At 50.5% G+C, this 27,263-nt stretch overlaps 1 protein-coding gene and 1 non-coding gene across 2 annotated transcripts; both read left to right on the top strand.

Annotated features, from left to right (window-relative positions):
- On the top strand, positions 1–27,199 carry MMP2 (matrix metallopeptidase 2). Its single transcript, XM_005890934.3, has 13 exons — positions 1–471; positions 3,644–3,870; positions 4,831–4,979; positions 6,040–6,168; positions 6,388–6,561; positions 9,136–9,309; positions 10,174–10,347; positions 12,522–12,677; positions 13,910–14,045; positions 18,267–18,403; positions 19,904–20,063; positions 24,410–24,519; positions 26,282–27,199. Exons 1-13 carry the CDS (start codon positions 316–318, stop codon positions 26,383–26,385), a joined length of 1,986 nt encoding a protein of 661 aa, XP_005890996.1. The 5' UTR covers positions 1–315; the 3' UTR covers positions 26,386–27,199.
- TRNAG-UCC (transfer RNA glycine (anticodon UCC)) lies at positions 20,814–20,887 on the top strand. Its single transcript has one exon. It is a non-coding gene; the product is annotated as a tRNA-Gly (tRNA).
- Positions 27,200–27,263: the final 64 nt, after the last annotated feature.

Raw genomic sequence — 27,263 nt, 5'->3', positions numbered from 1 at the left:
CCCAGCCGGCCACATCTGGCGGCGGCCCTCCCTTGTTTCCGCTGCATCCAGACTTCCTCCGGCGGTGGCTGGAGGCTACGCATCTGGAGCTTTAAACATAAAAAGGCTCTGCCAGGACTGGGCGAGAGCAGGCGGCGGCGGAGCGGGCTGGGGGCCGGGCCATGCTCTGCTGAGCCGGGCAAAGCCGAGGAGACCTAATAGAATAGCCCCTCGGAGCACAGCGCCGCGCGGGGGAGCAGGCGCCAGCCAGGCGGCGACGCGGCCACACGCACCGAGCCTGCCACCCCCGGGCGACGCGCGGGGCCCGGGAGCGCAATGACCGAGGCGCGAGTGTCCCGGGGCGCGCTGGCCGCCCTTCTGCGGGCGCTCTGCGTCCTGGGCTGCCTGTTGGGCCGTGCCGCCGCCGCGCCGTCGCCCATCATCAAATTTCCCGGCGATGTCGCCCCCAAAACGGACAAAGAGTTGGCTGTGGTGAGTTGCGACGCTAGCCTCATCCAACCAAGTTTAGAGAAACTTTGGAGCGGGGGGAAGGGCCACCCCTCCCCCCACCCCATGGTGGGCTTACAGTGTGGGGGAGGGGCTTCAGTAAACCGCGCGGGGTGGTCTTTGGACCGCCGAAGGAGGGATGGTGGAGCTGCTGTAAGAGGAGAAGGCCTTTGATAAACAGCTTGGCAACTTTCAGGACCCAGAGGGGGGGCGCACCACCAGCAGGGTCGGGAACCGAGGTGCTATGGCAAACCTCTGGAATGGGCCCCTTTTGCAAATAACAAGGACATTGTCCAGGATCTGGGATTTGGCAACAGGGGGGCGGCTTTGTAAACAACTCTTGGACACATCTGGGGGGCTGGCTGACAAAGCCAGTTGGCCAGCGTCCTTGGAAGACTTTGGCAAAAAGCCTGAAGGGGTCTCTTTTGCGAACAGTGGAGGATCCTTGAAACCCCTGTTTAGGGGTTCCATTTTAAGGAAGAGGGAGCCTTTGACACACAATTTGGATAAAGCTTTGCACACGTGAGGGTGGGAGCTCTGGGCAAAGCAGAACTTTGGCCAACGTCTAGGAACCTTCTGCACACATCTGGAGAGGGGCCCTTAGACCAACCTCTCAGGAGTCCTTTTGGCAAGTATTTGGGGCCGATGGGAAACGACCAGCGCATCTTTTCTCAGTGGCTGAATGAACAAGTTGGTCAACGAAGGTCAAGGGTTGGACCTCAGAAAGTTTCCTCGAACTTCTCCAAAGGAGTCGGACGACGGAGGGAGAGAACTGGCCAGCAGGGCGGAGGGAGGGGCAGCACGAGGGCCCCGGCGCGTGGGGCGGGGGCGGACTGAGCCCGGCTCCGACGGGAGAGCAGCCAGGGAGCCCTCCCTCATGGCGGGGTTCCGAGCTGCGGCTCAGACGTTTTGAGAGCGCGCTAGTGCGCGCGCCTGGCGCCAGGGGCATCCCCGCCAAGAGGTTGCACAAGCAGGGATGGGGGCAGCGGAAGGGCACTCCCCCTTCTCCCCGTAAGCACCTCGGGCTGGGTCTGGACCCCTCAACACGTTCCTTCCAGCGCACATCTGCCAATTAGTTGCTTCAACCACCCTTTGTTGTTGTTTAGTCGCTGAGTCAACCGCCTTAGAAAGCCCTTATCCTCCCCACACTGTCCAGGACAGGATCGTCAAGCCCTTGGTCACCTGGTCACCCGGGGAACTCCTTCTCAAGCTATGACACCAGCCCTGCCCCTTTTCCAGCATCCAGGTCTCTGCCTTTTTTGGACAAATGGAGCTGGTCTGCATAATGATGGGGCTGTGGTTGAGGGCGAAGGTGGAGCTTTGGAGTATCAGTCACGAAGCTACCTGGGCCCCCACACTTTCTACAATCTATGGAGGTCCATGTTGCCCAGAGACATACAGTGGGGGGCTTGAGAAACCAAACTTTGAACTTAGACCACCTGACTTCAAATCAGGGGGGTGCACTAACCAACTGGCCTAGTAAATCTTGGGCAAGTGACTTCTCTCTGAGCTTCTCCTGCAAACTGAGGGTAATAAGGGTTCCTGTCTTGGGGTTAAAGGAGCGATAATCTTAGGAAATTCCCTAGTGGTCCAGTGATTAGGACTTTATGCTTACACTACAGAGGGCACCGTTGGATCCCAGGTGGAGGAACTAAGATCCTGTGTGCCTCGTGGCATGACAACAAAAAATAAATAAAGGAAAATAAAGGAGAGGTAATCTTAGACACTTTGAAGGGTACTTGGGACATGGAAAGCACTCAATGTGTTAGTCATCATATGTTATTATCGTTTATTATTAATATTATTATTATACCCTTTCTTTCCTCTTTCCAAACTACCCTCCTAAACAAGGTTGCTACTGCTAACTGCTAAGTCACTTCAGTCATGTCCGACTCTGTGTGACCCCACAGACGGCAGCCCACTAGGCTCCTCTGTCCCCGGGATTCTCCAGGCAAGAATACTGGAGTGGGTTGCCATTTCCTTCTCCAATGCATGAAAGTGAAGTCGCTCAGTCGTGCCCGACTCTTAGCGACCCCATGGACTGCAGCCTACCAGGCTCCTCCATCCATGGGATTTTCCAGGCAAGAGTACTGGAGTGGGTTGCCATTGCCTTCTCTGCCTAAACAAGGTTAGGGCCCCATTAATAAGGCTCTCCCCACCATTCCTATCACATATTTAATTTTTCACTTATTTGTGATCCGTCAGCCTCCCTATACTGGGCTTTGAACCCTAGAGACTGAGACTAGAAACATCTGTCATGCTCACCACTTGACCCTCAGCCCTAAGACTGGGCTTGGCACCTGATAGGTGTCAGAAAGTATTTGTTAAATAAATAGATGAACTGATTGGTCTCTGACCCCCTGCAAGGGACTGTTTGGTTTTGGCCTGCATTTGGGCTGAGCCAGCTGCACAGTCACAGAGGGACAGGATTGTTTTCTTTGGGAAAATGGCAGATTCAGATTTGGAACCCAGGTCTGTCTCTTGCTGGAGCCCAGGGCACACAACCCTTATAAGAAAAGTGAGGGAAATAATCCCTATGTCATCAGCATTTTGGTGGATTAAAAGAGACAATGGAGGTAAAGAGAGGTGGTAGAGAGATAACAGTTCTAAGCCTGGGCTCTGGAGCCAGTTACTTGGGTCCCAGTTCAGTTCTGCCATTTAAGAGCTGGTGATCTTAGGTAAGTTTCTTAACCTCTCTGTGCTTTAGTATCTTCTTCTGTATGATGGAGATAGTTATACTGTCTACATGATAGAGGCTATGAGAAGTTTTGTTTTGTTTTGCCACACTGCGCAGCGTTGGGGGGATCTTAGTTCCTGGACCAGGGATCAAACCCGTGCCCCCTGCAGTGGAAGCAGAGTCTTATCCATTGGGCCACCAGGGAAGTCCCTGCAGTGAGCATCAAATGAGTTAACACATGCTGACATCAGTACCTGGGCATATAGTGGGCACCCAACATGTACTCCCAAACCACAGTATCTACAGTTTGTATGTCACTCGGCTAATGGGAGTGTGAGGCCATCTGGGAGTGTGTATGTCACTTAACCAGTGGTTTGGGAACCTGGGACTCTACCCAGTGCCCTGGGGTTGCTGATTCCTTTGGCCAATACTATACCATCCTAACATGGCTGTTTGTGCCTGGGTCCTTATTTCTTCCAGCAATACCTAAACACCTTCTACGGCTGCCCCAAGGAGAGCTGTAACTTGTTTGTGCTGAAGGACACCCTGAAGAAGATGCAGAAGTTCTTCGGGTTACCCCAGACAGGTGAACTGGACCAGAGCACCATTGAGACCATGCGGAAGCCGCGCTGTGGCAACCCCGACGTGGCCAACTACAACTTCTTCCCCCGAAAGCCCAAGTGGGACAAGAACCAGATCACATACAGGTGCCAAGGCAGGGCGGGCCCTGGTCCAAGGGATACTGTGTCTCATTGGGCGTTGTCTTCTCCCCTCTCCGGGTACCCAGGAGGGATCTTGGGAGGACTTGGCATCCTAAGGAGTTTGCGTACAAAGTTCTTAGGAATGGAGTCAAATGGACCAGGACTTGAATCTCACCCTTCCTGGGTGTGGGGCATTGAACTACTTCTTTTTCAGTGCTCTGACCCTTGACTTTCCACTCTACAAAACAGAATTAAAACAAAACCTTATTTATGGGTAGGTTGGGAAGTCGACCGCGTACATAAAAGGGTTTCACAGTGTCCAGCACGTAGTGAGAGGGGGTAGCCATTCCCTTCTTTAGAGGATCTTCCCACACTAGGGATCAAACTTGGGTCTTTTGCATTGCAGGCAGATTCTTTACCATCTGAGCCACCACAGAAGCCCATAATCAATGCTAGTCATTGTCATTATTAGATGAGGTTATTGAGTGGGTAATGAGAACTTGATGATTGGTTGCTATTGATAATTGGGTTTTATGGTATAGAGTTGTTGTAATTGGTTGTTAATTGGGCTGAGAGAGCTCTGTTCTGTAGGGCTCGTGCTGCACTCCAAGGATGACATCTCTGCAGGGTCCTGGAATGCACTGTTTACATTCCTATCCGTATGGGTTGATCTAAGGCTCCGCAGGACTTCAAGGCGCTCTAGTGGGCTCCTCTCCAAGGAAGCTCTACTTAACATGTACACACATGCCTGCGTGTGCATCCACACTCATGCACACACTTATGCAGACACATACCTGTCACATGTATGCACACATTCACACACCTGTGCACACGCACCCACCATTGCACTCACACACAATCACATATACACACCCTTGCACACATACATACACATTTGTAGGCCTAGGCATACGCACATGCCTTTGCACACCTGCACACACTCACATGCACTTTTGTTACCTCCAGGATCATTGGCTACACACCTGATCTGGACCCCCAGACAGTGGATGATGCCTTCGCTCGTGCCTTCCAAGTCTGGAGCGATGTGACTCCGCTACGGTTTTCTCGGATCCATGATGGAGAGGCTGACATCATGATCAACTTTGGCCGCTGGGGTAGGCGGAGGAGGGGCGCAGGGGGTCAGTGTAGAGACAAAGGGGCAATCTGGATATTAGAGAGGCACGGGGGGAGTCTCCTTTCCAGCTTAGCTAGGAGGGTAGAAGATGCAGACACTAGAGTGGTGTAGACTGGAGCAGACATGGGAAAGCCACATTGACGCGAAGTGGATGATCTGACTCCCTGGAGGTGGTGTGACACTGAAAGCAAATGGTCTCCCCACACTGTCCAGTATAGTAGCCCCTGGATCCTCAAGGCTACTTACTCTTAAATTAGTTACAATTAATAAAATTTTAAATTCAGTTTCTTAGTCACACTAGTCAAATTTCAAGGGCCCTGTAGTCACATGAGGCTAATAAGTTGGACAAAGAACATTCCCATCACGGCAAGAAGTTCTGTTGGATGACACTCATAGACGCTGAGGAACTCTAGATATGAAAGTGGGTCGGATACAATGGACCAGTGTAGACTTGAGAGTAAGCAGAATGGATGCCGGGGTCTAGGGCACCATGTGGGTTGGGGTGGGAACACAGTAGTGTAGACATGAAGGTAAGCAGTGTAGACATTGTGAGTGGAAAGTAATGAGGGTAAGTAGCACAGGAGACAGTGCAGGTATGTGGGTAGATGGTATGGCCCTGGGTGGCAAAGTGGTTATGAGGGTTAGCGTTGTGGCCATTGGGAATAATATGACTTGAAGGGAGGTGATATGGCTAAGAGAGGATGTGAAGGTAGTTGCTATAGACACTGGGGACAGCGAGGGTGGTGGCGAGGAGACTGGTGTGGCAGTGTAGCTATGTGGGTAAGTGTAGCGTCATCAGCAGTAGTGTAGACAATGAAGGCTGGTGGTAGAGATTCTGAGGGCTATGTAGACCATAGGATGCTGACAGTCAAGTCAGCAACACTCTACTGGCCTGCTGTGTCCTCAGTCCTGGATAATCCAACAGGGCGAGGGAAGGGGTCAGAGGGTAGATGGGCTGAAGGGCCCCAACCATGGATGAGATGTGGCTGGGGTTCAGCCCCCAGTGGGGTAACTAGAAGCTGAGATCCAGTGTGTTTCAGAGCATGGAGATGGGTACCCTTTTGATGGCAAAGACGGCCTCCTGGCTCATGCCTTCGCCCCAGGCCCTGGAGTTGGGGGAGATTCCCACTTTGACGACGATGAGCTGTGGACCCTGGGAGAAGGACAAGGTAAGAGTATGACCATCTACATGCCTGAGCCTCCTCGCCGATTTTCTGCATGCCTCCCTGTCACCTAGCAACGAAGACTGTGGCGTCCCTGGCAACTGTAGACCCCTCCATCTGCTCAGGTGGGAGGGGGAGGGAGGTCACACACCCCGATGAGTCACAATCCTGGTCTCCAAAGAAAGGCCTAGAGAGATTCACCCTCCACCCTGTGTGGCTCCTCAGTGGTCCGTGTGAAGTACGGGAATGCTGACGGGGAATATTGCAAGTTCCCCTTCCGGTTCAACGGCAAGGAGTACACCAGCTGCACAGACACAGGCCGCAGCGATGGCTTCCTCTGGTGTTCCACCACATACAACTTTGACAAGGACGGCAAGTATGGCTTCTGCCCCCATGAAGGTGAGTGTCCTCCTGGCTTCAGGCCTTGACCTTCCCAGCCTCTATACTCCTCAGGCTTGGCACGGCCAATTAGCCAGTGTCCCCTCCACTTCCTTCAGCCCCCACATCCCAATTTGAGCCATCACTGTGCCCTTCTCATCTGTTCCATTATTCACTTAATACTTTCATTTATTCACTTCCTTTTTTAAGCTTCACCATTAGCAATATTTTTGAACTCATTAGTTTGATGTGCTAATTATTTTTTCCAACATACATTAAACTGAACTTAGAATGATTAAAATGCCCAATGGGTCTCTTGAGAACTACTTTCTACCCTCTAGCAGAATTGGAGGTTCAAGGGTTGAGGAGAGCCTTGGGATGAATCAGAAGCCTAACAATGGGATTGGTACTGAGGCCAGTATCCAACCTGGCTTGGGGACACCGACCTGGGGGATTTCAGCCATTGCTTCTGGTTCTGATGCTGACTCTGTGTGTCTGGGGGCTGTTCCATCTGCCTTTCTTGGTCTCCATCTATCGTGGCTTGTGGCTGCATCTCTGGGTCTTGGCAAAGGCATCAGGTTTGACCTAGTATTTATATGTGTGCTTTTGTCAGTGCTTGAGACATAAGCTCTAGATATTTTGAAACAATGTAGAGGGAATTTTTTTTAAAGGGTGAGGGTATTGACATATACACTCAGTTCTTTTTAATTTATCCTTGACGTACTTCATAATCAGAAATCATGAAAGGACAGCATATATAACCTTATACTCTTATCAAGTCATCATGTTTAATGATTCAGGAGGTTGAAAGCTGAGAAGATGTGGAGAAAATGTGAAAAAGTCCAAAACCTTTTAAAATACCTTTTTTCTTTGCTAGTCCATAAAGACTCCTTGATCTATATATACCTCTGTCTTCTTAGCTGTAATTTTACACGTTTGTGAATCTTTCTGACGTTATTGCAACTGAACCCTAAGTACCAGCCCTGTTGACAGAAGGAAAGAAACAAAGAGCTAGTTAAATGTGTCCCTGTTTACGCTTTTAGTACCCAAAACTCATGCAATACTTTTTTATTAAGTAAAGTTCAAGCCATTGGCCATTAATAAGTCAGAAATACTTAAAACCAAAAATATTTAATGTATCTTGCATTTCCCAGTAGGGATTTGGATGGCGTTAACCTTCCATGTGTCAACCCCTGTGTTTAGAACAGAATGTCTTGATAATAGAAGGGAAACAGCTGTAATTCATAAGTTGAGGAAGGGTTTTTCCCTGTTTGGGACATTAACCATTGGCTTGGTCCTTAGCCAGATGTAAGTACGCACGACATGCACGTGTTTGGGTCTTGGGGCAGAAGTTCTGGTTACTCAGCCCCTCCTGACTGCTGAGTCAGTGTCTGCTTGTCTCCATCCCTTTGGGGGCAGGATTTGGGAAGAGATGGGGGCTTCCTGGGTGGTAGAAATGCTGCTGATGGGAGGCCAGAGGTGGAGACTGGTCTCCATTGAGGTTAACACTTCGCCTTTCCCATTTCAAGGCCACCAAGGCAGCTTGTCTTCATCAGCCGCCTTGTTTCTGGCGTTCCAGGAGAAGGTCTCTGGGTTGGGGAGAAGGGAGCAGTGAGGGTAAGGGGCCCTGAGACTTGTGGGGGTGGCCAGGGACTGGGCTTGATTCTGGCCATGGTGGAGTTAATGGGGGCTGGTGAGGTCACCTCTGGCGCCGTTGTTCACAGATGGTCCTTGTTACGCACTTGTGGTTTTGCTAGTTGGCAAATCCAAAGACACACCATTCTGTAGCTTCGGGTGGATGAGGGTGCGGGGCAGCAGGGGGAGAACCCAAGATAGACAAGCCCAGACTCTTAATCCCACTGTCTCCCCTGAACCCTCCAGTCATGGCCCATGTCTTGGGGCGGTCAGAGTGGGAGCCTGGGGTGTGTATTAAAAGGTTCGCAAAGATACCACCTCCCCCTCCCGCCCTCCCTCTCCTCTCCCTCCTGCAGGGACCACAGCATCTGGGAAAACGCCTGGGGTTGAAGGGAGGTGAAGTTTTCTCTGTGTGCGCAAGCGTGAATGACAGAGTGAGGAAGGCAGAGATGGAGATCAGTGTGTTTTGTAGTTCTCAGTTACAACCCTCATCCATGTAGGTGATCATGAGTAGTTCTGGAGCCAGCTTTCTTCAAACCTCAGTTTCCCTCTCTGTCAAATGGAGAGATATTGCCATCCTGCCCACCTTGGACGATATATTTAGCAATCTGCAGGGATGCAAGCATCAATCAGGCAGAGTGGACGGTGACCCTGGGGCTGGAGTAGGGCTCTGGAGGCCCCTCCCATGTGCCAGGGGTTAACTATTTTATTGCTGAGACAGAGGAGGGCAATCCATAAGGTCCAAGGAAAAGGCTGGGGCTGGCAAGGGAGGAAGGAGTATTTACCCCCAGAAGTTCAGAGAAGCAACAGTTTACCAACCAGTATAGACTTTTCAAAAATATTTTATCAATGCTATGACTTCCCTGGTGTGAGTGGGCAGGTGGGCAGCCAGCTCTGCATTCACACAGGTGCCCAGCGGATGCTCACATTCGCACCCTCCCCCTCTCTCCTGCACCCCAGCCCTGTTCACCATGGGCGGCAACGCCGACGGACAGCCCTGCAAGTTCCCGTTCCGCTTCCAGGGCACGTCTTACGACAGCTGCACCACGGAGGGCCGCACGGACGGCTACCGCTGGTGTGGCACCACCGAGGACTACGACCGCGACAAGAAGTACGGCTTCTGCCCGGAGACCGGTGGGTGTCGCGCCTCTCCCCACCCTCTGATAGCAGACCCACGAGAGCCCTCCCCACCCCGCTTCCCCAGGACAGGGGTGCTAATCAGGACGCTCAGCGGCTGGCCCAGCACGGACACCAAAGTCAGAACAGATGTTGGGCACCCACAGCCAGTTCAGCTGAATTGGCTGGTGATGCTTAGGCATCACCAGCCTAAGCTGGTTCAGGCCCGCCCAGGACTCCCTCAGAATGACCTGCACTCTCCCAGCCTCCCTGGTCTTTGTCTCTTCCTCCCCCTCATCCCAGAGTCTCTCTTCCCTGCCTCTCTTTGTCTTAGTCTGTATCTCTTTTGATCTTTGTTTTTCAATAAGAACTCCTTCCCTCCCTTCCTTCCTCCCTTCCTTCAACAGATATTTGCCGAGTCCCTGCTCTCTGCAGAGGACACAGGTAAGTCTCCCACTGGCCCATGTGTGATGGAGCTCCCAGTCTTGGAAGGGGTGTTGGCATCCTCAGCTCTGCCCAGCTTCCTCTGGCCCCACCATGGCCCCACCCATGGAAAGCTAATTTTAAAAGCTCTGGAGTCTGGCTGCCTAGGTCTGCATCCCAGCCCTGCCACTTCTCAGCAGCACTGCCTAGGCAAGTTACTTAATCTCTCTGAGCTCCAGTCTTCCCATCTGTGCAATAGGAGATAATCTAGGGTCCCTACCACACAGGGTTGTTTAAGAGGGGCCAAGATGTGAGATGTGTATAAAGCCCCTGACCCAGTGGCCCGGACTGAGCGAGCACTCAGTAAGTCTGGTTTGTTAATATCCACGTCCTGTCGTTGCTCCTGGTGGTGGCCTCAGACCCCCTGCCTTCCGCTGACCCATGTCCCTTATCCCACAGCCATGTCCACTGTGGGCGGGAACTCGGAAGGTGCCCCATGTGTCCTCCCCTTCACCTTCCTGGGCAACAAGCACGAGAGCTGCACCAGCGCTGGCCGCAGTGATGGGAAGTTGTGGTGTGCGACCACCTCCAACTACGATGATGACCGCAAGTGGGGCTTCTGCCCCGACCAAGGTATGAGGAGCCCTGGCTTTAGGTCAGAGAAGCCGCACATCCGGCCCCGCCCATATGTGGGCGGGGAAACCGTCCAGAGTCCCCACCCACCTCAGCCATAGGCACCGCCCCCTAGACACCCACCTACCGGCATCTCTACTGCGGACCCTCCCACTCACCAGAGACGCTGCCGTTCCTAGTGGGGACCGCTTGCCTGCTTAGCCCCGCTTCTCTGGGCAAAGAGGTGGCCTCCAAAATAAGACCTGATCCATCCCAGTTCCCAGTTCCTGAGTGGGAGTCAGTTTTCCCCAGCAGATGCTGCTTTCCTTTCCCACCTCTTTACCGCTCCAGGTGGGTCTGTCACACTCCCAAACATTTCAGTGCTCGATACAGGGAACCCTGCTCCAGAGAGATGATTCTCCTGCGAGACATTCCCACTCCAGCAGAGAGCTGCCTTCAGGGAGCTGGGTGGGCAGAAGAGAGGAATACAGTAGGCACCTCATCCTTGCTCTCCCCACCCTCCACGCAGAATGGGGAAGCCCTCACGGCCCTCCCTGCCCCATGGGCACCATCCTTTGCCAGGTTGTGAATGGAGGAGTCCTTGTCAGTAATGGGTGCTGAAAACACAGCTGCCAGGGACAGCTCTCTGCCTTCCAGGGCTCACAGGCTTGAGGGAGAGAGTAACCAGGAGACAGGCTGTGACCTTACTGTGTGGTCACTGCAATGAACAGGATCCTTGAGGGCACCGGGGAGTCACTCTAGGCTGCAGGGCCCCGTGTCACTGGGTTCAAGGACCCAGATGACCAGGTGAGAATGCTGGGCTGGGGCCAGCCAGTATTAGGGCAGCCTCTTTTTAATGACAGAGGCTGGCCAAGGGAATTTTTTTGTCCTCCCCCAAGTGCCATGCTAAGACTTACCCTGATTTTACCTGCTCTGCTCCAGCCTCTATTTAAAGGTGGGGTTCTCCACCTGCCGGAGTGGTTTAAGACTCCAGAGCAGGTATAGTGTACTTGGTTGGGGGAGGGGGCAGTGTATTAGTGTCCTCTTGCTGTTGTGTAGTTGCTAAGTCATGTCTGACTCTTTTGTTACCCCATGAACTGTAGCCTGCCAGGCTCCTCTGTCCATGGGATTTCCCAGGCAAGGATACTGGGGTGGGTTGCCATTTCCTTCTCCAGGGGATCTTCCCTACCCAGGATCAAACCTGCATCTCCCGATTGACAGGTGGATTCTTTACCACTGAGCCACCAGGGAAGCCCGTTTTAGTGTCCTAGGGCCGCCATAACCAGATGGCTTAAAACAACAGAAATTTATTCCCTTCTGAGTCATCCAGAAGTCTAAAATCAAGGTTTGGGTAAGGCCACGTTTTCACTAGAGACTGTATCACTCCAATCTCTGCCTCTGTTATTTGGCCAAGTACCTTCTAAGGACGTGGGTCACACTGCATTAAGGGGCCACCCTTCTGCAGTATGGCTTCATTTTAACTTGTAGCTTAATTTATTTGCAAAGACAATATTTCCAAATAAAGTCACAGCCACAGGTATATGAGGTTAGGACCTGAACATGTCTTTGCAGGGACACAGTTCAACACACAATCGAGTGCAATGATAGGATTTGCCCACTGTCTGGCTTGAGCCTGGGCAACCACTCCAAGTGAGCATCTTTTTACTGCTTCCCCTGGGTTTCCTTTTTGGAGACTCTGCAGAGCAGGTTTTGCTCTTGTTCTTTATAGAGAAAACGAAGAGCCAGGTAATGGGATTTTTAAACAAACGGGCCTTTAAGTACAGGATTTGCCAATGCTGCGTGCTCCCCTCTATAGCACATGTGCGGTCCACATGGAAAGGGATGAGGGGACCTGGGTTGACTCTAATTGAAAGTAAAAGGTGTGGTCTGTTAACCCCAGAATTGTCCGAAGAAGAAAACATCAATATGTGCCACCTCCATGCTCTGAACCCTACCATGGAGATGTCCTCAAATGTCCCCATTGTCAGAGCCAGGCCTGACTACTACTACTTTTTTTTTGGCTGCACCGAGTCACATGTAGTATTTTAGTTCCCCAATCAGGGATCAAACTCGTGCCCCCTATTTGGAAGCCCAGAGTCTTAACTATTGGACCACCAGGGAAATCCCCTGATCTGACTTTGTCCCTTATCTCTCTCCCTGTCCTTCTGCCTGCCTCACCTCCCTATGGCCCTCAGGGTACAGCCTGTTCCTGGTGGCAGCCCATGAGTTTGGCCATGCAATGGGGCTGGAGCACTCACAGGACCCTGGAGCCCTGATGGCGCCCATTTATACCTATACTAAGAACTTCCGCCTGTCCCATGATGACATCCAGGGCATCCAAGAACTCTATGGTAAGCCTCAGCTTGGGGTCCCTGGGGCAGGGGTTTGGGGAGGTCGTGTCACTGGGGGTAGGGTGCCAGTGGGGGGAACCAGCCAGGTCTGGGACTGCAGGAGACAAGGGCAGCAGTATTAACCTGGTCTGGGGATATTGGAGCATTACTCTAAGGCCTTCGGACAGCCCTTTCCTTTCCAAATAACACCAGTGTCTGAGCCTCACTTGGCTCCCCAGAGCCACGCTGCAAGGCAGGTGGGGCAGAAATGGGCTCTCCATTTTCTAGGTGAGTCAGCTGAGAAAGGTAACTTTCTGGCCTCAAGGTCAATGAGGTTTACGCATCCAAGTGAGGTTTAGAATCCAGGAGAAGTATTAATAGCTAAATACAGGGTAGAAATTCCCAGCACCTGGAATGACCTTAATGATACAGGAGTGCAAAACTTCTAGTTCTCCAAACAATTCTTTTATTTTAACGTGTAGTAGGATCAGTACAGCTAGTACCTGGAACCACTGATTTATGTATATTAATGCTTGCAATGAGGCTAGAGTTTACAAAGTGACTCCATTTTTAAAAATAAATCAACGTGTAATAGTACTGGCAGCACTTAGACAAGGCTGAAATCGTGAAAATGGTTCTGGAGCGAAGAGGTGTGGGGAGCACAGGACTTGGGAAAGAACTGCAGTAGAGTGAGTGAGTGGCTCTGGGTTCGAGAGTCACCTCTGCCACTCACCAGCTTCAAGGGATGGAGCCGGCCTTTACCTCTCTGGACTCAGTTTCCTCACCTCTAAACGGTGGCTGGTTACCCTCAGGAGTGAAGGAGGTGCCTGCCACACCCCCAGTGCTGGCCACACGGTCTCGCCTCTGACACTGACTCTCTTGTGGGCTCAGAAACCTGGGCTTTGAGTTTAAATCCTTGGGCAGGTCATATACAAAACTTGTCTGGGTCTCAGTTTCCTCATCTGTAAAATGGGAGTAAAGATGATGTCTACCTCTTAGGCATATAGAGAGAAATAATTCAGGGGATGTCGGGGAAGAACGTTCATACAAGGTGAAGGACCACAGGATTCTGGTTTCTGTTCAGTCTCCTTTCCAAGTGCAGGCCTCTTCCCTTGTCTTCCCTGGGCTGACACCGAGGCCAGAATGCTATTCTGATGGTCTTTAGCAGATTGGGTAGGCCGGTCTTGGGGCTCAGCCTGTGGGGGAGAACCCCTGGGGCTGGGGAGAGTCTGAGGTCGGGTGTCTTCCCCCAGGGGCCTCCCCTGACATTGATACTGGCACCGGCCCTACCCCAACCCTGGGCCCCGTCACTCCTGAGCTCTGCAAACAGGACATCGTCTTCGACGGCATTTCTCAGATCCGTGGGGAGATCTTCTTCTTCAAGGACCGGTGAGTGTAGGAGATGGCTTCTTTGCCCTCTGCCCTGTCTCCATTATTCTCATGCCCCCATCTCTTGCTCAAGGACCCCACTGGGGGCTTCACAGAATGACCTGTATGAGACCCATTTTTGCTGCATGTCGGACAGATTTTGGTGCTACCACAACAGGCACTTCCTGTGCTGTCTGCTAACCTGTGGATCTCCTCGGTGTCTCAGCTTCGGGCTGCAGTATGCATTCAGGGATGGTCTGCATGTCACTCCCTCTCCTGGGGTTAGCGGTTACTCGTGACAGATGGCAGGAGCACAGGAGGCCAGATCAGACCACACAAATACATTTAAGGCCTCCAGTCTGAGCATATTTGAGAATACTTCACTGGCTGAAGCTACTCACATGGCCAAGCCCACTACCTACTCTAGGGGGTGGTACTGCACAGTCATGTGACATCACACATGGATATAGATTTCTAAAACAGGGATGGAGGGAAGACTTAGGAACAATGCATCTACCATAGACCTTCTCCTGGAATGGCCTTGACCTCAAATGTTCTATGTTTGGGGAACAAGTCACCACAGGGCAGAGAGGTGGTGTCCTTCAGGCTATAAATAAAGGCCCCCACTCAATCCACCAGGGCTGTGATTCACCCAGCTGTCCTAGAGGCATGCAACAAATCTACAACTACATTAAAGCATCCATCCATCCATCCTTCCATTCTCCTACCTATCCATCATGCATCTATCATCCAGTATCCACCCATCCATCCATTATCTGTCCATCCATCATCGTTATGTATTCATGCGCATCATCAAGTCATTCATCATCTGTCCATCCATAGAGCATAATAGTTGGGAGAATGGTTCTGGAGCCAGATTGCTTAGGTTAGAATCCTGGACCTGCTACTAACCTGTTGCATGATTACAGGCAAGTTAATTGTGTATCTTCTTTTTACCTCAAATTACTCTTTTGGCTCAGACGGTAAAGTGTCTGACTGCAATGAGGGAGACCCGGGTTCAATCCCTGGGTCAGGAATATCCACTGGAGGAAGAAATGGCAACCCACTTTAGTATTCTTGCCTGGAGAATTCTATGGAGAGAGGAGCCTGGTGGGCTACAGTCCATGGGGTTGCAAAGAGTCAGACACAACTGAGCGACTTCACTTCACTTCACTTCACTCCACTGCACTTCACTTCACTCATCTCTAAAATGGGATTAATAGTCCAACCTATCTCATAGGGCTGTTTTGAAGATTAGATGAGCTTAGTGCTTAGAACAATGCCTGACAAAGACTAAGTGTGTTCAATCATACTAGCTGTCCTTATTGACAAATAATTACTTGGCTTTTACTGTGCCAAATCCTTTGCTAAGTTTTGGGATCTGGGAGTGAGGTGTTTTGTGCTGTGGACAGAGGGGCTGCTTAATGCCTGGATTGTTGTTTTAGTCACTAAGTCGTGTCTGACTCTTGCTACCCCATGGACCATAATTCACCATGTTCCTCTGTCCATGCATGTCCAAGGCAAGAATACTAAAGTGGGTTGCCATTTCCTTCTCCAGGGGATCTGCCCCACCCAGGGACTGAACCCACGTCTCCTGCATTGGCAGGAGGGTTTTTACCGCTGAGCCACCAGGAAAGCCCAATGCCTAGATTAGTGTTCTCAAAAAAAGGTCAATGAATCTCCCCAACAAAAATCACTTAGAGTGTGAGGGTTAAAAGTTTCTGCCCCCACCCTCGGGCCCTCTGACTGGAATCTCTGGGAATGGGTCCCAGGCATGTACGTTTAAAAAAATTTCCCCATGAGAATTCCCTGGTGGTCCAATGGTTAGAACTCTGTGCTTTCACTGCCAGGGGTGAAGTTCACCCCCTTGCCAGGGAACTAAGATCCCACAAGCTGCAAGGCACAGCCAAAAAGAGAAAAAAAAATTTCCCCAATGATTCTGATGCACATTAAAGTTTGAGCGCCACTCGTCTGGTTTAGGGAACAGAGGCAGAGAGGACTGTCATGGCAGAATGAAAGAGATGTGAGGGCAGAGATAATAGCACAACACTTTGTGGACACGTCTGAGTCCAGGCAGGCTCCGCAGGTGAAGTGATACCCAAGCGGGAACATTAGAGGAGAAGCAGGTGCAGGTGGACGTGATGGGGCTGGCAGGGTGGGAGCGAGGTTGAGACAAGGGAATTGCAAGAGCGAAGCTGGAGAGATGCAAAGTTACTGGCTTATCCCAGGAGAGCCTGGTGAGGCTGAAGATGTTCCAAAAACTCTTGTGAAGGGGGTCCTCTGCTCCAGGCATTAGGCTAGGTGCTGGGTGGGGGGTGGGAGGAGTGGGGCAGATGCCAGAGAGAGATGAGACCCATAATGCACTGAGAAGTCAGGTCCATCAGTCCACAAATGCCCAAACCAGGACATGTAACAACAGATCTCAGTGTGTACTGCAGCCCTCATTTAAGGGATGGGGAAGAGGTGAGCCCAGGAACCCATGCTCTGGCACCACCCTTGATCTGCTGCACTTCTCCTTAAGGAGACCTTGACCACTCTGGTGGGTCTGAGTACAGAGCTGGGAAAGGGTGTGGTGCCTAGGCCCAGGTCGGAGCCATCTCTGGTCTGACACATCCCACTTTCTTTCAAAAGGAAGTTGATGAGTGTTTAATGGGCTCCTTGAATTGATCAGTAAGTATTTAAACACTGACTATATGCAGAAATTGGTGCTGGACATTGTGGGGGACTAGAAAGGCAGTACTGAAGGATAATTCAACTCCAACTTTGGAGTCAGATCTGGATTTGAATCCTGGCAATTCCACCACCTCTCTGAGCGTCATTTGCCAAGTAAGGATCGTGGTACTTTCCCATATCAGGATGTTTTGGTCGCAAGTAACAAAGAATCCCAACTCAAACCAGCTTAAACAATGGAAAGAAATTATTCCCATGTGGTACAAAGTCCAGGGGTAGGGCTGCCTCCAGGGGCGGAAAGAGGGTCACGGATTCAGTGATTTTTTTTTGTCTACTACCGTCCTTGGCATTGACTTCTTCCTAAGGCTGAGTCCCTTGGGGTCACACGATGACTACCAATGGCAATTGGGGCTGTAAACTTCCTTGCCCACATGCAGCAGAAGAGAGATTGAGAGAGAGAGATCTCCAGATGTGAAATACAAGTGTATGTCTTCAATATTATTGTGCCAACATAGGACATACGGCCACTGCTGAATCTATAACAGTTGCTGGGGAATGCTAAGCTCTGATAGGATTAGATCACTGGTCCTCAAACTTTGGCACGCATTAGAATCGGCTGGAAGGATTCTTAAGTCACAGATTACTGGGCCCCAAGCCCAGAGGGTATGATTCATGGGTCCTAAGTGGAGCCCAATAATTTGCATTTTAAATAAGTTCCACGTGTTGGTCTGGAGATCTCGCTTTGAGAGCGGGTAGCTTAAACTTATCAAAATGGGGACTGGATCCATCTATAGGAAAGGAGGGTCCGTAAGTATGGGTATGTTGTGAGGAAGGATTACAGGGAAATAAATCATAGGTGCTGGGTAGACCACCAAGACTGCATATTATTTTATAATATTGTAAGGCTGACATTTTACAAGCCACGTGAAGTGCTTGGGACTTAGTAGGCCCTCAATAAATGAAGGCTCTTTAGTACTCCTGGAGGAGGAAATGGCAACCTGCTCCAGTATTCTTGCCTGGAAAATTCCATGGACAGAGGCGCCTGGCAGGCTACAGTCCATGGGATTGCAAAGAGTCAGATATGACTGAGCAACTGAGCATGCACACACACTTTATTACTCCTGCCAAAGTGCATGAATCCATTTCAATTCGGGAAATGCTTTTGAGTGCCGTAAGCTCCTGCCTCAATTGACTTCTAATCTGGCAGGAAAGATAAAACACTTAAAAAAAAAAACCAAACAATCAAACTACTGTTACAGGCACTTGGTGTTGCCAGTTTTGAGAGACTCAGAGTGGGGAGAGCACAATATGGAGAGAGAGGTAGTTAGGGAAGGCTTCCTGGAGGAGGGAGCAGGAGGGGGAGCAAAGTGGTTGCTTCTCTGCTCTGGCTTCTTACTGAGGGGACTCTGCTCATTCTCCAGTCCTTCTCCACCCTTCCTTTGATCTTGCCTCCCCTCTACCCAGCCAAGGAATTATCCTGGGATGTTTCTGAGTGGGCTTGGGGAGGCATGTGTGGTTACAGCTGCAGAGGGACTGAAGGTGTGGTTTCCTGTGTCCCCTTCCCCCACCCAGATTCATCTGGCGAACAGTGACACCACGTGACAAGCCCACAGGGCCCCTGCTGGTAGCCACATTCTGGCCTGAGCTGCCGGAAAAGATTGATGCTGTGTACGAAGACCCACAGGAGGAGAAGGCTGTGTTCTTTGCAGGTCTGTGGGAGGGGACCTTCTTGGCCCTCAGCTCCAGGGGGCGCTGTACCGCGAGTCCTGTACACCGGTGGGTGCTCCCCTTAGTTACAGATCCACTCTTTCAACCATCATCTGGGAGATTGGTTAGACATCCAGCATCAACCAGCACTGGCTCACAGAATGAACATTTCAGTAACCTTTTACTCACTTTGTAATCTTTTTGATTCCTTTTCCAAAGGAATCAAATGGCACTTTGGAAAGGAAAATGACACTTCAGTGCTACTGCCTTTAATACCTTCCTAATGTTAGTGCCTTAGGCAGATGACAGTTTTAGTTAGAATTTTTTAAACACTGATTTGTTTCTATTTTTAATGTTTACACTTATTTCTATAGACTTCAAAATGAATTCCTTGAAAGCAGAATGTTGAGTTAAGTAATAGTACGAGGAGACTCTTGTTGTTTAGTTGGTAAGTTCTATCTGACTCTTTCCAACCCCATGGACTGTAGCCTACCAGGCTTCTCTGTCTGTGGGATTTCCCAAGCAAGAGTGGAGTGCCGTTTCCTTCTCTGGGGGATCTTCCCAACCCAGGGATCAAATCTGCGTCTCCTGCATTGCATTGGCAGGCATATTCTTTACTACTGAGCTACCAGGAAGGCCCATGAGGAGTCTCTATAAGTGGTAAAAATCATTGAGGTAGGGTCATATGGGCTTCCCAGGTGGCTCAGTGGTAAAGAATCCACCTGCCAGTTCAGGAGACACAGGTTTAATCCCTGGGTCGAGAAGATCCCCTGGAGAAAAATGGCAACCCACTCCAGTATTTTTGCTGGGAAATCCCATGGACAGATCAGCTTGGCGGGCTGCAGTCCATGAGGTCACAAAAGAGTTGAATGTGACTTAGCAACTGAACAATAGCAGCAGGGCCACATGGGTAACATCTGGGAAACCTTGCTCCTTTCCTCTTTATTCGAGTGCCTCCCATGTCCCCAGGGCTGCAACCCTTGCTCTCAGGGAGCTCATGAGCCAGGAGGGGAGACAGAAAAACAGGCTGTTAGGAGGGGATTCAGGAAGAGCTGTGGCGGTTAGGGGGGTGAAGGCTGAGATGGGGACACAGGGACAGCTTCCTTGACGCTGAAGGCTCAGACAGCGCTGTGGGTGCATGCTCACCGGTGGACCCCCCAGCTCCTCCATCCCAGAGTGACCAGGGCAGCTGCTGGCTCACAGGGGACCTGGGTGCAAATTAGAAAAAGGTGCCTCTTCACGGCAGTTGTGGCACTTAGAATCTCTGACTTGATGAATGAAGCCAGGGTGGGAATCATTCCTGCTCACCTTCTTGGCCAGGGACCTTCCATAACCAATTTACGAAGCCTTACATGGAGGCCCCGATTCTGGGCACTGAATCCAGAAGTGAGCAGAACTCGTGTACCCGTTGAGAAAGGCCACAGTGGGGTCGCTGGCAGATTGGTGGTGGGAGGAACAGCCTTGAGCACTTGCCACCAACGCACCCTCTGCTTCTACCCAAGGGAACGAATACTGGGTCTATTCAGCCAGTACCCTGGAGCGAGGGTACCCCAAGCCACTGACCAGCCTGGGGCTCCCCCCTGGTGTCCAGAAGGTGGATGCTGCCTTTAACTGGAGCAAGAACAAGAAGACGTACATCTTCGCCGGAGACAAATTCTGGAGGTAAGGGAGGGTGGTGTGAAGGAGAGCCGCACCGCCAGCCGTGTCAACAGAGAGAAGACACTGGCCTTGAGCCTCTTGGGTTGAGTTCAGAGGCTGGTGGGCTGTGGATGCCCCCTCTCTGGTCTCTAATCCGCCAGGGCTACAGGCCCTCTGAGCAGTCACCAAAGGGCGAACTATTCTTGGGCACGTTACTGGTACAGTTCTGGTTAGGGCCTCCTTTCCCTGCTCAGAAGTCTTTGGATTGGGCTCATGACTGTCTGGTCTGGAGCCTTGTATTTTAGGGTGACTCACTGAAGAAGGGGGTAATAAAAATAATAGCTGCTACTTTGATCCTATGTATGAGGTGGGTATTATTATTCTTCCCATTTTATAGGTGAGGATATAGGTTCAGAGAGCTTAAGTATCTGGCTTAACGTCACACAGCCAAGTAGTGGCAGGCTGAGATTTGAACCCCAGAATTCTGGCTCCCAGAGAACATGCTATTCTCCACTTTTCTACACTATACCTGAGGTAGTGGGGTCCCAAGAGATGGGAGTGGTGGAGGCAGGGATGGCAGAGGGCAAACACAGGATGAAAACTTAGACGGGTACCCACAGGAGCTAGCATCCAAATCTGGCCTCATTGGAAACAGCGGCACCCTCTGGCCCAGCTTCCACAGGTCCCCTGGCTATGGGGGCAAGCTGGCAGGAGGCCAGTTTGGAAGCATGTAGCTCTCTGCCCCAGCTCATCTAAGGGAAGGGTCTAGGGACTTCCTTGGTGGGTCCAGTGGCTAAGACTCTGTGCTTCCAATGCAGGGGCCCCAGGTTCAATCCCTGGTCAGGGAACTAGATCCCACAGCCATGACTAAGAGTTTGCATGTTACAATTAAAGATCTAGCCTGATGAGACTGAAAAAGATCCTGCAAGCTGCGACTAAGACCCAGTGCAGCCAAATAAATAAATATTTTTAAAAATAATTTTAAAAATAAAGGGAAGGATCTGATTCTAAGAGACCATGGTCAGGGCTGAGGGCCAGGGAGTCCAATATCCAGGAAAGGTTAGTGAGAGGCAGCCTGGATCTCAGGAATTTTCATTACAAATCTTCCCATTTCCTAGATGAAGAAACTGAGGTCCAAAGAGATGAACTAAGTTGTCTAAGTTATTTATAGGCAAGTGTTGTCTGCTGATTACGCAGATTGTAGAATTTTAACTGCTTCTTTTGCCGTCTAACCCCAGGCCCCTGGCACTGTACCCTCAGGGTTATTGGGTCGGTGGAGGAGTGGTCTTCCTCTTTGCCTCCTAAGCATTCTCGTTCCTCCTGTGCCTGCATCTGAACCTTTGCCACTCCTGGAACAATCCTGCTTCCCTCCAGAGTCCGCTGTCCTCCCCACTCCTCCCCACCACCCGCCCCCAGTTGCCCTGCATTCAGAAGCTGTTTATGTCCCCAGCTGCCGTGTCAGGGTGGAATTCCAGACATATTGCTAAGATACTTAGCAACTTAAGCTGAATGATATCTCAAGCCTCAGGAAAGGAAACAGCCAGGAAACCACAGTGCTCTGCCCACAGGCTCCAGAACACTCCCAGGCACATGCCCGTGCTGTGTGGAAAGGCATCTCGGCACAGTAGTCACTCTGCATCTCCAAATCTTAGAATCAGAGAGCCCTAGTGTCTTTGAATCACAGTGTTGAAAGGACATTTATAATCATCCTGCAGCACACACTGTGAATGTAAACATATGGGAACAGACGTGTCCGTGTGTAATCATGAGTATCGCTTGCCTGCGTGCACACACACACACACACACACACACACACACACACTGATGCTCAGGCTATGCTGGCATCTTGCTGGGTTTTGGGCAGAGTTATCTACTTTCTAGTCCTTTTCAATAGCAAGCCTACCTGCCAAAGCCTAGATCTGGGATGGACAGCCTGTTCCACAGGGAAAGCTCTGTAAATCTTCCTTAAAAGCAGCAGAACTGAAACATCTATTGGAGGTTCTGGGTGGGGTTTCTAAAGGAGACAGATCTTTTTCCCAGGAGAGGTAGTTAATGAGCCTGAGACACTGGTCCTGGTAGAGTCTACAGAGGCCCAGGCTTCCTTGCTGGAAAAGGAGAAATCGCTCCAGAATGATACAGGACAAGGAGCTGCTTCCAGCTTGGGCAACCCCAGGGAGTGGTTAGCCCTTGCTTCTATAAGCTTTCACTAAGCCCAGAAAAATGCATTCAGTATCTCCTATGTGCCAGGCATTTACCTTGGTGCTGGAAGATAGTGGTCAAGCAATAGGCTCTCTCTGGGACTTCCCTGGTGGTCCACTGGTTAAGACTCTGTGCTCCTAATGCAGGGGGCATGGGTTCGATCCCTGGTTGGGGAACTAAGATCCCATATGGCAGAGAAATCAATATAGCACAGAACTTCTTTTAAAAAAGGAGAAAAAAGAAATAGTTGCTCTCTGCCTGGTGGAACTTACAATATCATGAAGGGAAGAGATATAAACATGTACAAATAAAATGGTGATGGTTCTCACGATGGGCCCTGTACCACATCCCGGGCTATGCATTTCACCTGTATTTCTCACTTAGGGCAGCCACTATATTAGGTGCGTTTTCCAGGTGGCCTCAAGGATATACCTTTGAAAAATCTCTGACACAAATGTCTGTACTCGTAACACCTACTCTACACTACAGTTCTACAGCCGGAGAGGAGAAGGTCAGAGGGTCACAGAGAAGGCTTTCAGAAAGTGTCCCAGTAAGCAGGAAACACCATAGGAGGAAGCTCTGGGGACAGAGAGTGAAGACACATGGCCCTGTTCAGAGCCGGCATCTCCCGATGGCTCCATGCTGTATTCTTCCTGGAGGAAAAGAACTTAGAAGCACATTCCTTCACTTCTCTGAGCCTCAGTTGATTCTTGCCCTCCCTGCATTCTGTGGGTAGAGTGAGAAAGAAACGAGGGCAAGTTCAAGGGCACATAGCTCCGAGCCATTGTCACTCCAGAGAATGTAGTTACAGGGGATGTGGATAGGATCCTGGAATTTTCCCAAGCTGGGAAACTTGGTTTTGGTACCTCAGGTCACAAGGAAGCATGTTAGGTTTTGCAAGAAGTCTCATGACAGAGATGGGATTAAGAAAGGCATTTCTGGCAGTTCTGAGGGTGATGGGCAGAGGGGGAAGACTCCTGTAGAAGGGGGCTCATAGGGGAAGCTGTTTTTGGTGTCTGGGATTGGAGGCTGGCAAGCTGGCTGTGGAGAAGAAAAGAGTCAGCTATGAGGCTGGTACTGGGCTGTCACCAGAATGAGATACAAACACAGATCTATCTAGAAAATTAGCACCATGAGGGTAAGATTTTATCTTGTTTATTACAATATCCACAGCGACATAGTGGGAGGTCATTAAATAGTTGCAGAATAATAAATAGATGGAGTGTAGGTAGAGAAGCAGTGGAGTCAAAATGACCTCAGCCTTTTAAAAGTTCTCCCAAGATTAAAATGAAAAAGACAGATGTTGCTAGCCAGGAAAAGAATATGCCAACTAATACTCCAGGTATTTACACAAATTAAAGGCAGAGCCCTGGATAATGACTTGCCCTGGGAGCTGCCGGTGGGCCTGAGATGACAGGAAGTTGCTCTGTGACTCACAGGGCTTGGGCTCATGCACCACCTTGTACTGTAACCTCATGTCTCAGCCGAGATCATTGCCCCAGATGTGGACTGTCAGCTCACTTGACAGATGAAGCAGCAGCATTTTTTCAAGCCGAGCAGTGATGGGCAGGACCTTGTCTCTGGGCTTCCGGTCCAGTGCTCTTTGTACTGCAGCAGTTTCTAAGGGAACTAACATTTCTCAGATACTGTTAGGCATTTTGCATGTGTTATTATTCCATTCATATATATGATAATTAAATATCAGTACATTAAATATAGCCCATCTAACAGATGGTAAAACTGAGGCTCAGAGAGGAGTTTGCCACCCTGGAGCCAGTCAGGCCTGAGTTGGACTCCCACTTAGAAACTGGGTCCCCTTTTTAAGCCTCTGGTATATTAAATGAGTATTATGTAGTAACTGTCATAGGATTGCCATAAGGATTGACTGAGAAAGTATATGGAAAGTCGGTAACACACTGTTTAAACGTCAGTAATAATTATAAGATTGTTTTTACGGGACTGTCCCAAGTCACCTAATGAGTGAGTCGTGTAATTAGGATTTACCCAGGTCTGACTCCCTGCCCCTCAGCTCCAGTCAGGGGCCTCCCTGAAGGGTTAGAGCTGGCCTCCCAGGCTCACCCAGGAGCCATCAGCCGGATCCTCTGGTCACGCTGGGGCAGGGCTGGCCTTGAGGGAGCCCCACTCGTTCACCATGGCCATTCTCCTTGCAGATACAATGAGGTGAAGAAGAAAATGGATCCTGGCTTCCCCAAGCTCATCGCCGATGCCTGGAACGCCATCCCTGATAACCTGGATGCTGTGGTGGACCTGCAGGGCGGGGGTGAGCTGCCCAGGCCTCTGGCCGCTTTCTAGGACTCCCTGCCCCCAGCCAGGGCCCTGTTCCTCACAAGCACACACTCCCTCATTGTGTGGGGAGGCAGGCGGCGCCCGGGGAAAACAAACCAGCCCCTTCAGCCCAGCGCTGGGAAGGCATCCAGACCCCTGACCTCTGTTCACTCAGCTGGCTCCAGGCAGTAAGACCCAGAAAGGCCCCTCACAGCTGCAGAGCTTGGAGCCAGAGAGCGGGGAGGAGGGGAGGCCTGCCGGGGGCGAGAAACCTGGGCTTGGTGCCCTGGATTCATTCTGGGGTTTGATCCAGGCCCTTTTGGGTTCCACAGGAGGCCTTGTGACCGCCTCCCGTTAGCAGAAGGATGGCTCCATTTGAGACAGGACCAACTTTGTCAGGCCCTGATGCTGAGGTGGCAAAGATGGCCCATTTGTCTCTGTTCCTTTGCTGCATAAAACAACCAAACCAGCAAGGGCTAGAATTTGGAGTTTGGAAACCAGATTCCTGAGGAGTCTTCTGGGAGGTCTCTAGGGCCCTGGAAATGAGTCCAGTTTGGCTTTTTAGAGGAGATTTCAATGAAATTTCACAAAGATGCTTTTTGAGCTCCTATCACATGCTAAGCACATGGCCCTGACTAAACCTCTCACATGTCCAAGAAAAAGAAGGGTACAGCCAGGTGTCAGGTTAAGGATTATCTTCAGAAAGAAACATCTGTTGAGCACCTCCTGTATGTCAGGGGTTTGAAAAGAAGTAAATGAGGTCATATGTGTCAGGAGTAAGAAATTCCAAAACCCTGAGGGGCCAAGCTGGTGCATTAATGAGTGAAGCAGGCAAGGCAGACAGCGGGGAGTGATGTGGTCTGTGGAGCATCAGAGAGTACATGGCTTGTTTTCTGGGGACAGCTGCTTCTCTGCTTCTGATGATCTCTGCCCTGCAAGAAAAGGGGAGCAGGAACAGCAATCCAGTAGTTAAGAATCCATGCTTCCACTGCAAGGGGGGGTGCAGGTTCAATCCCTGGATGGGGAACTAAGATCCCACATGCCACCTGGTGCGGCCTCCCAAAAAAAGAGAGAAAAGGGGAATAGTGTTATTAGATAGTCTAGCTCTTTTAAAAAGAAGTGATAAATCTGTATTTTCATATGAAATTTCCAGATTATTCAAAACAAAACAGAAAACTTGTGTGGACTAAATAAAACCCATATGTGGGCCATCTGAGAGGGATAGCAGTCTCTTGGTTTGCCACTTCTAGGAAAGCAAAGTGGTGCTTGTGCTCAGCACAGTGCTATTATTTATATTAATCATAGCATATATCATCTCATTTTATCATCACCATAATCCCTAAGAGGTGGTATCTTTAGCCACATCTCAAAGATAAAGAAACAGGGACTCAGAGAGTTTAATTCCTTCCTCCAGCCTCCAGAGGGGTCTTCTGTGATTTAAAAGTTTCTTCCTGGAGACCTCCCTGGCAGTCCAGTGGTTAAAACTTCACCTTTCAATGCAGGGGGTACAAGTTTAATCCCTGGTAGGGGAGCTAAGATCCTACATGCCTCCTGGCCAAAAAACCAAAACATAAACAGAAGCAGTTTTGTAACAAGTTCAAGAAAGACTTTTAGCAATGATCCACATAAAAAAAAAATCTTAAAAATTAGAAACATCTTCCCTATGACAGGCAGACTTGTAAAGTTCTCAGGAACCTTCTCTGTGCTATAACATCTGAGGATGGGTTGGTCACAGGCTCTTCTTTTTCTCATTCCAGGTCACAGCTACTTCTTCAAGGGCGCCTATTACCTGAAGTTGGAGAACCAAAGTCTGAAGAGCGTGAAGTTCGGAAGCATCAAATCCGATTGGCTGGGCTGCTGAGCTGGCCCCGCCTCCCCCAGGGCCTCCCCCTCCATCACCTGCTGCACACCAGGGCCTGAGCACCAGGGAAGGACCCGGGTGGGCGTGGCAGCCCTCAGTTCTGTAATTAATCAGCATTCTCACCCCCACCTGGTAATTTAAGAAACCCTAGAGTGGCTCTGCCCTGTGCTCAAGTAAAGGTGCTGACTGTACCCCTCCTGGGTGTCCCTCCCCCTCCATATCTCACCGGCCCTCCAGAGCCACCCCCAAAGAGATGCCTTGAGATTCTCAATGCAGCCATGCCTTGGGGCTGCCTTGGTGCTGCCACACTTCAGGCTCTCCTCCTTCCACAACTTTCTGTGGCTTTACAGCACCTTGGGAGCCAACAGAGACTACGTCGAGAGGGCACTGGTGGCCCGACAGCCTGGTCTGGCATGGGGCAGTGGGAGTGGGGCACCGTCAGGTGACCACCCCAGACATTTGGCCTTCTCCCTGCTGGCTGCCTTAGAACTGTCCCTACATTAGCAGTTTGCTTTGTATGCACTTTGTTCTTTTCTTTGGATCTTTTTTTTTTTTTTACTTTTCCACTATGACATTGCATTTCCCGACGGAAGGACTCAGGTTGTCTGAAGTCACTGCACGATGCATCTCAGTCCACGTAGTGATGGTCCCCTTGGTCACTCTCTTTAGTTATGTCCCTCCTCTGTCACTTCCTTCACTGGATGGAGGAAAACCAAGCCATGGCTCCCCCTGCCTAGCCCTGCCCTCCTGTCCCTTCAACAGTTTCCCCGTGGGAAAAATCAGTGAGTACGAATAAAGACACTAATTGAGTGGATGTGTTTGCCGGCTGTTTTAGTGGAGCCTAGAGAGGACCCCTAGCCCCAGCCCCAGCCCCAGCT

This window comes from Bos mutus, chromosome 18 (assembly GCF_027580195.1).
Source record: "Bos mutus isolate GX-2022 chromosome 18, NWIPB_WYAK_1.1, whole genome shotgun sequence".
Classification (NCBI taxonomy): Eukaryota; Metazoa; Chordata; class Mammalia; order Artiodactyla; family Bovidae; genus Bos; species Bos mutus.
This window is presented reverse-complemented; position numbering and strand designations above follow the sequence as displayed.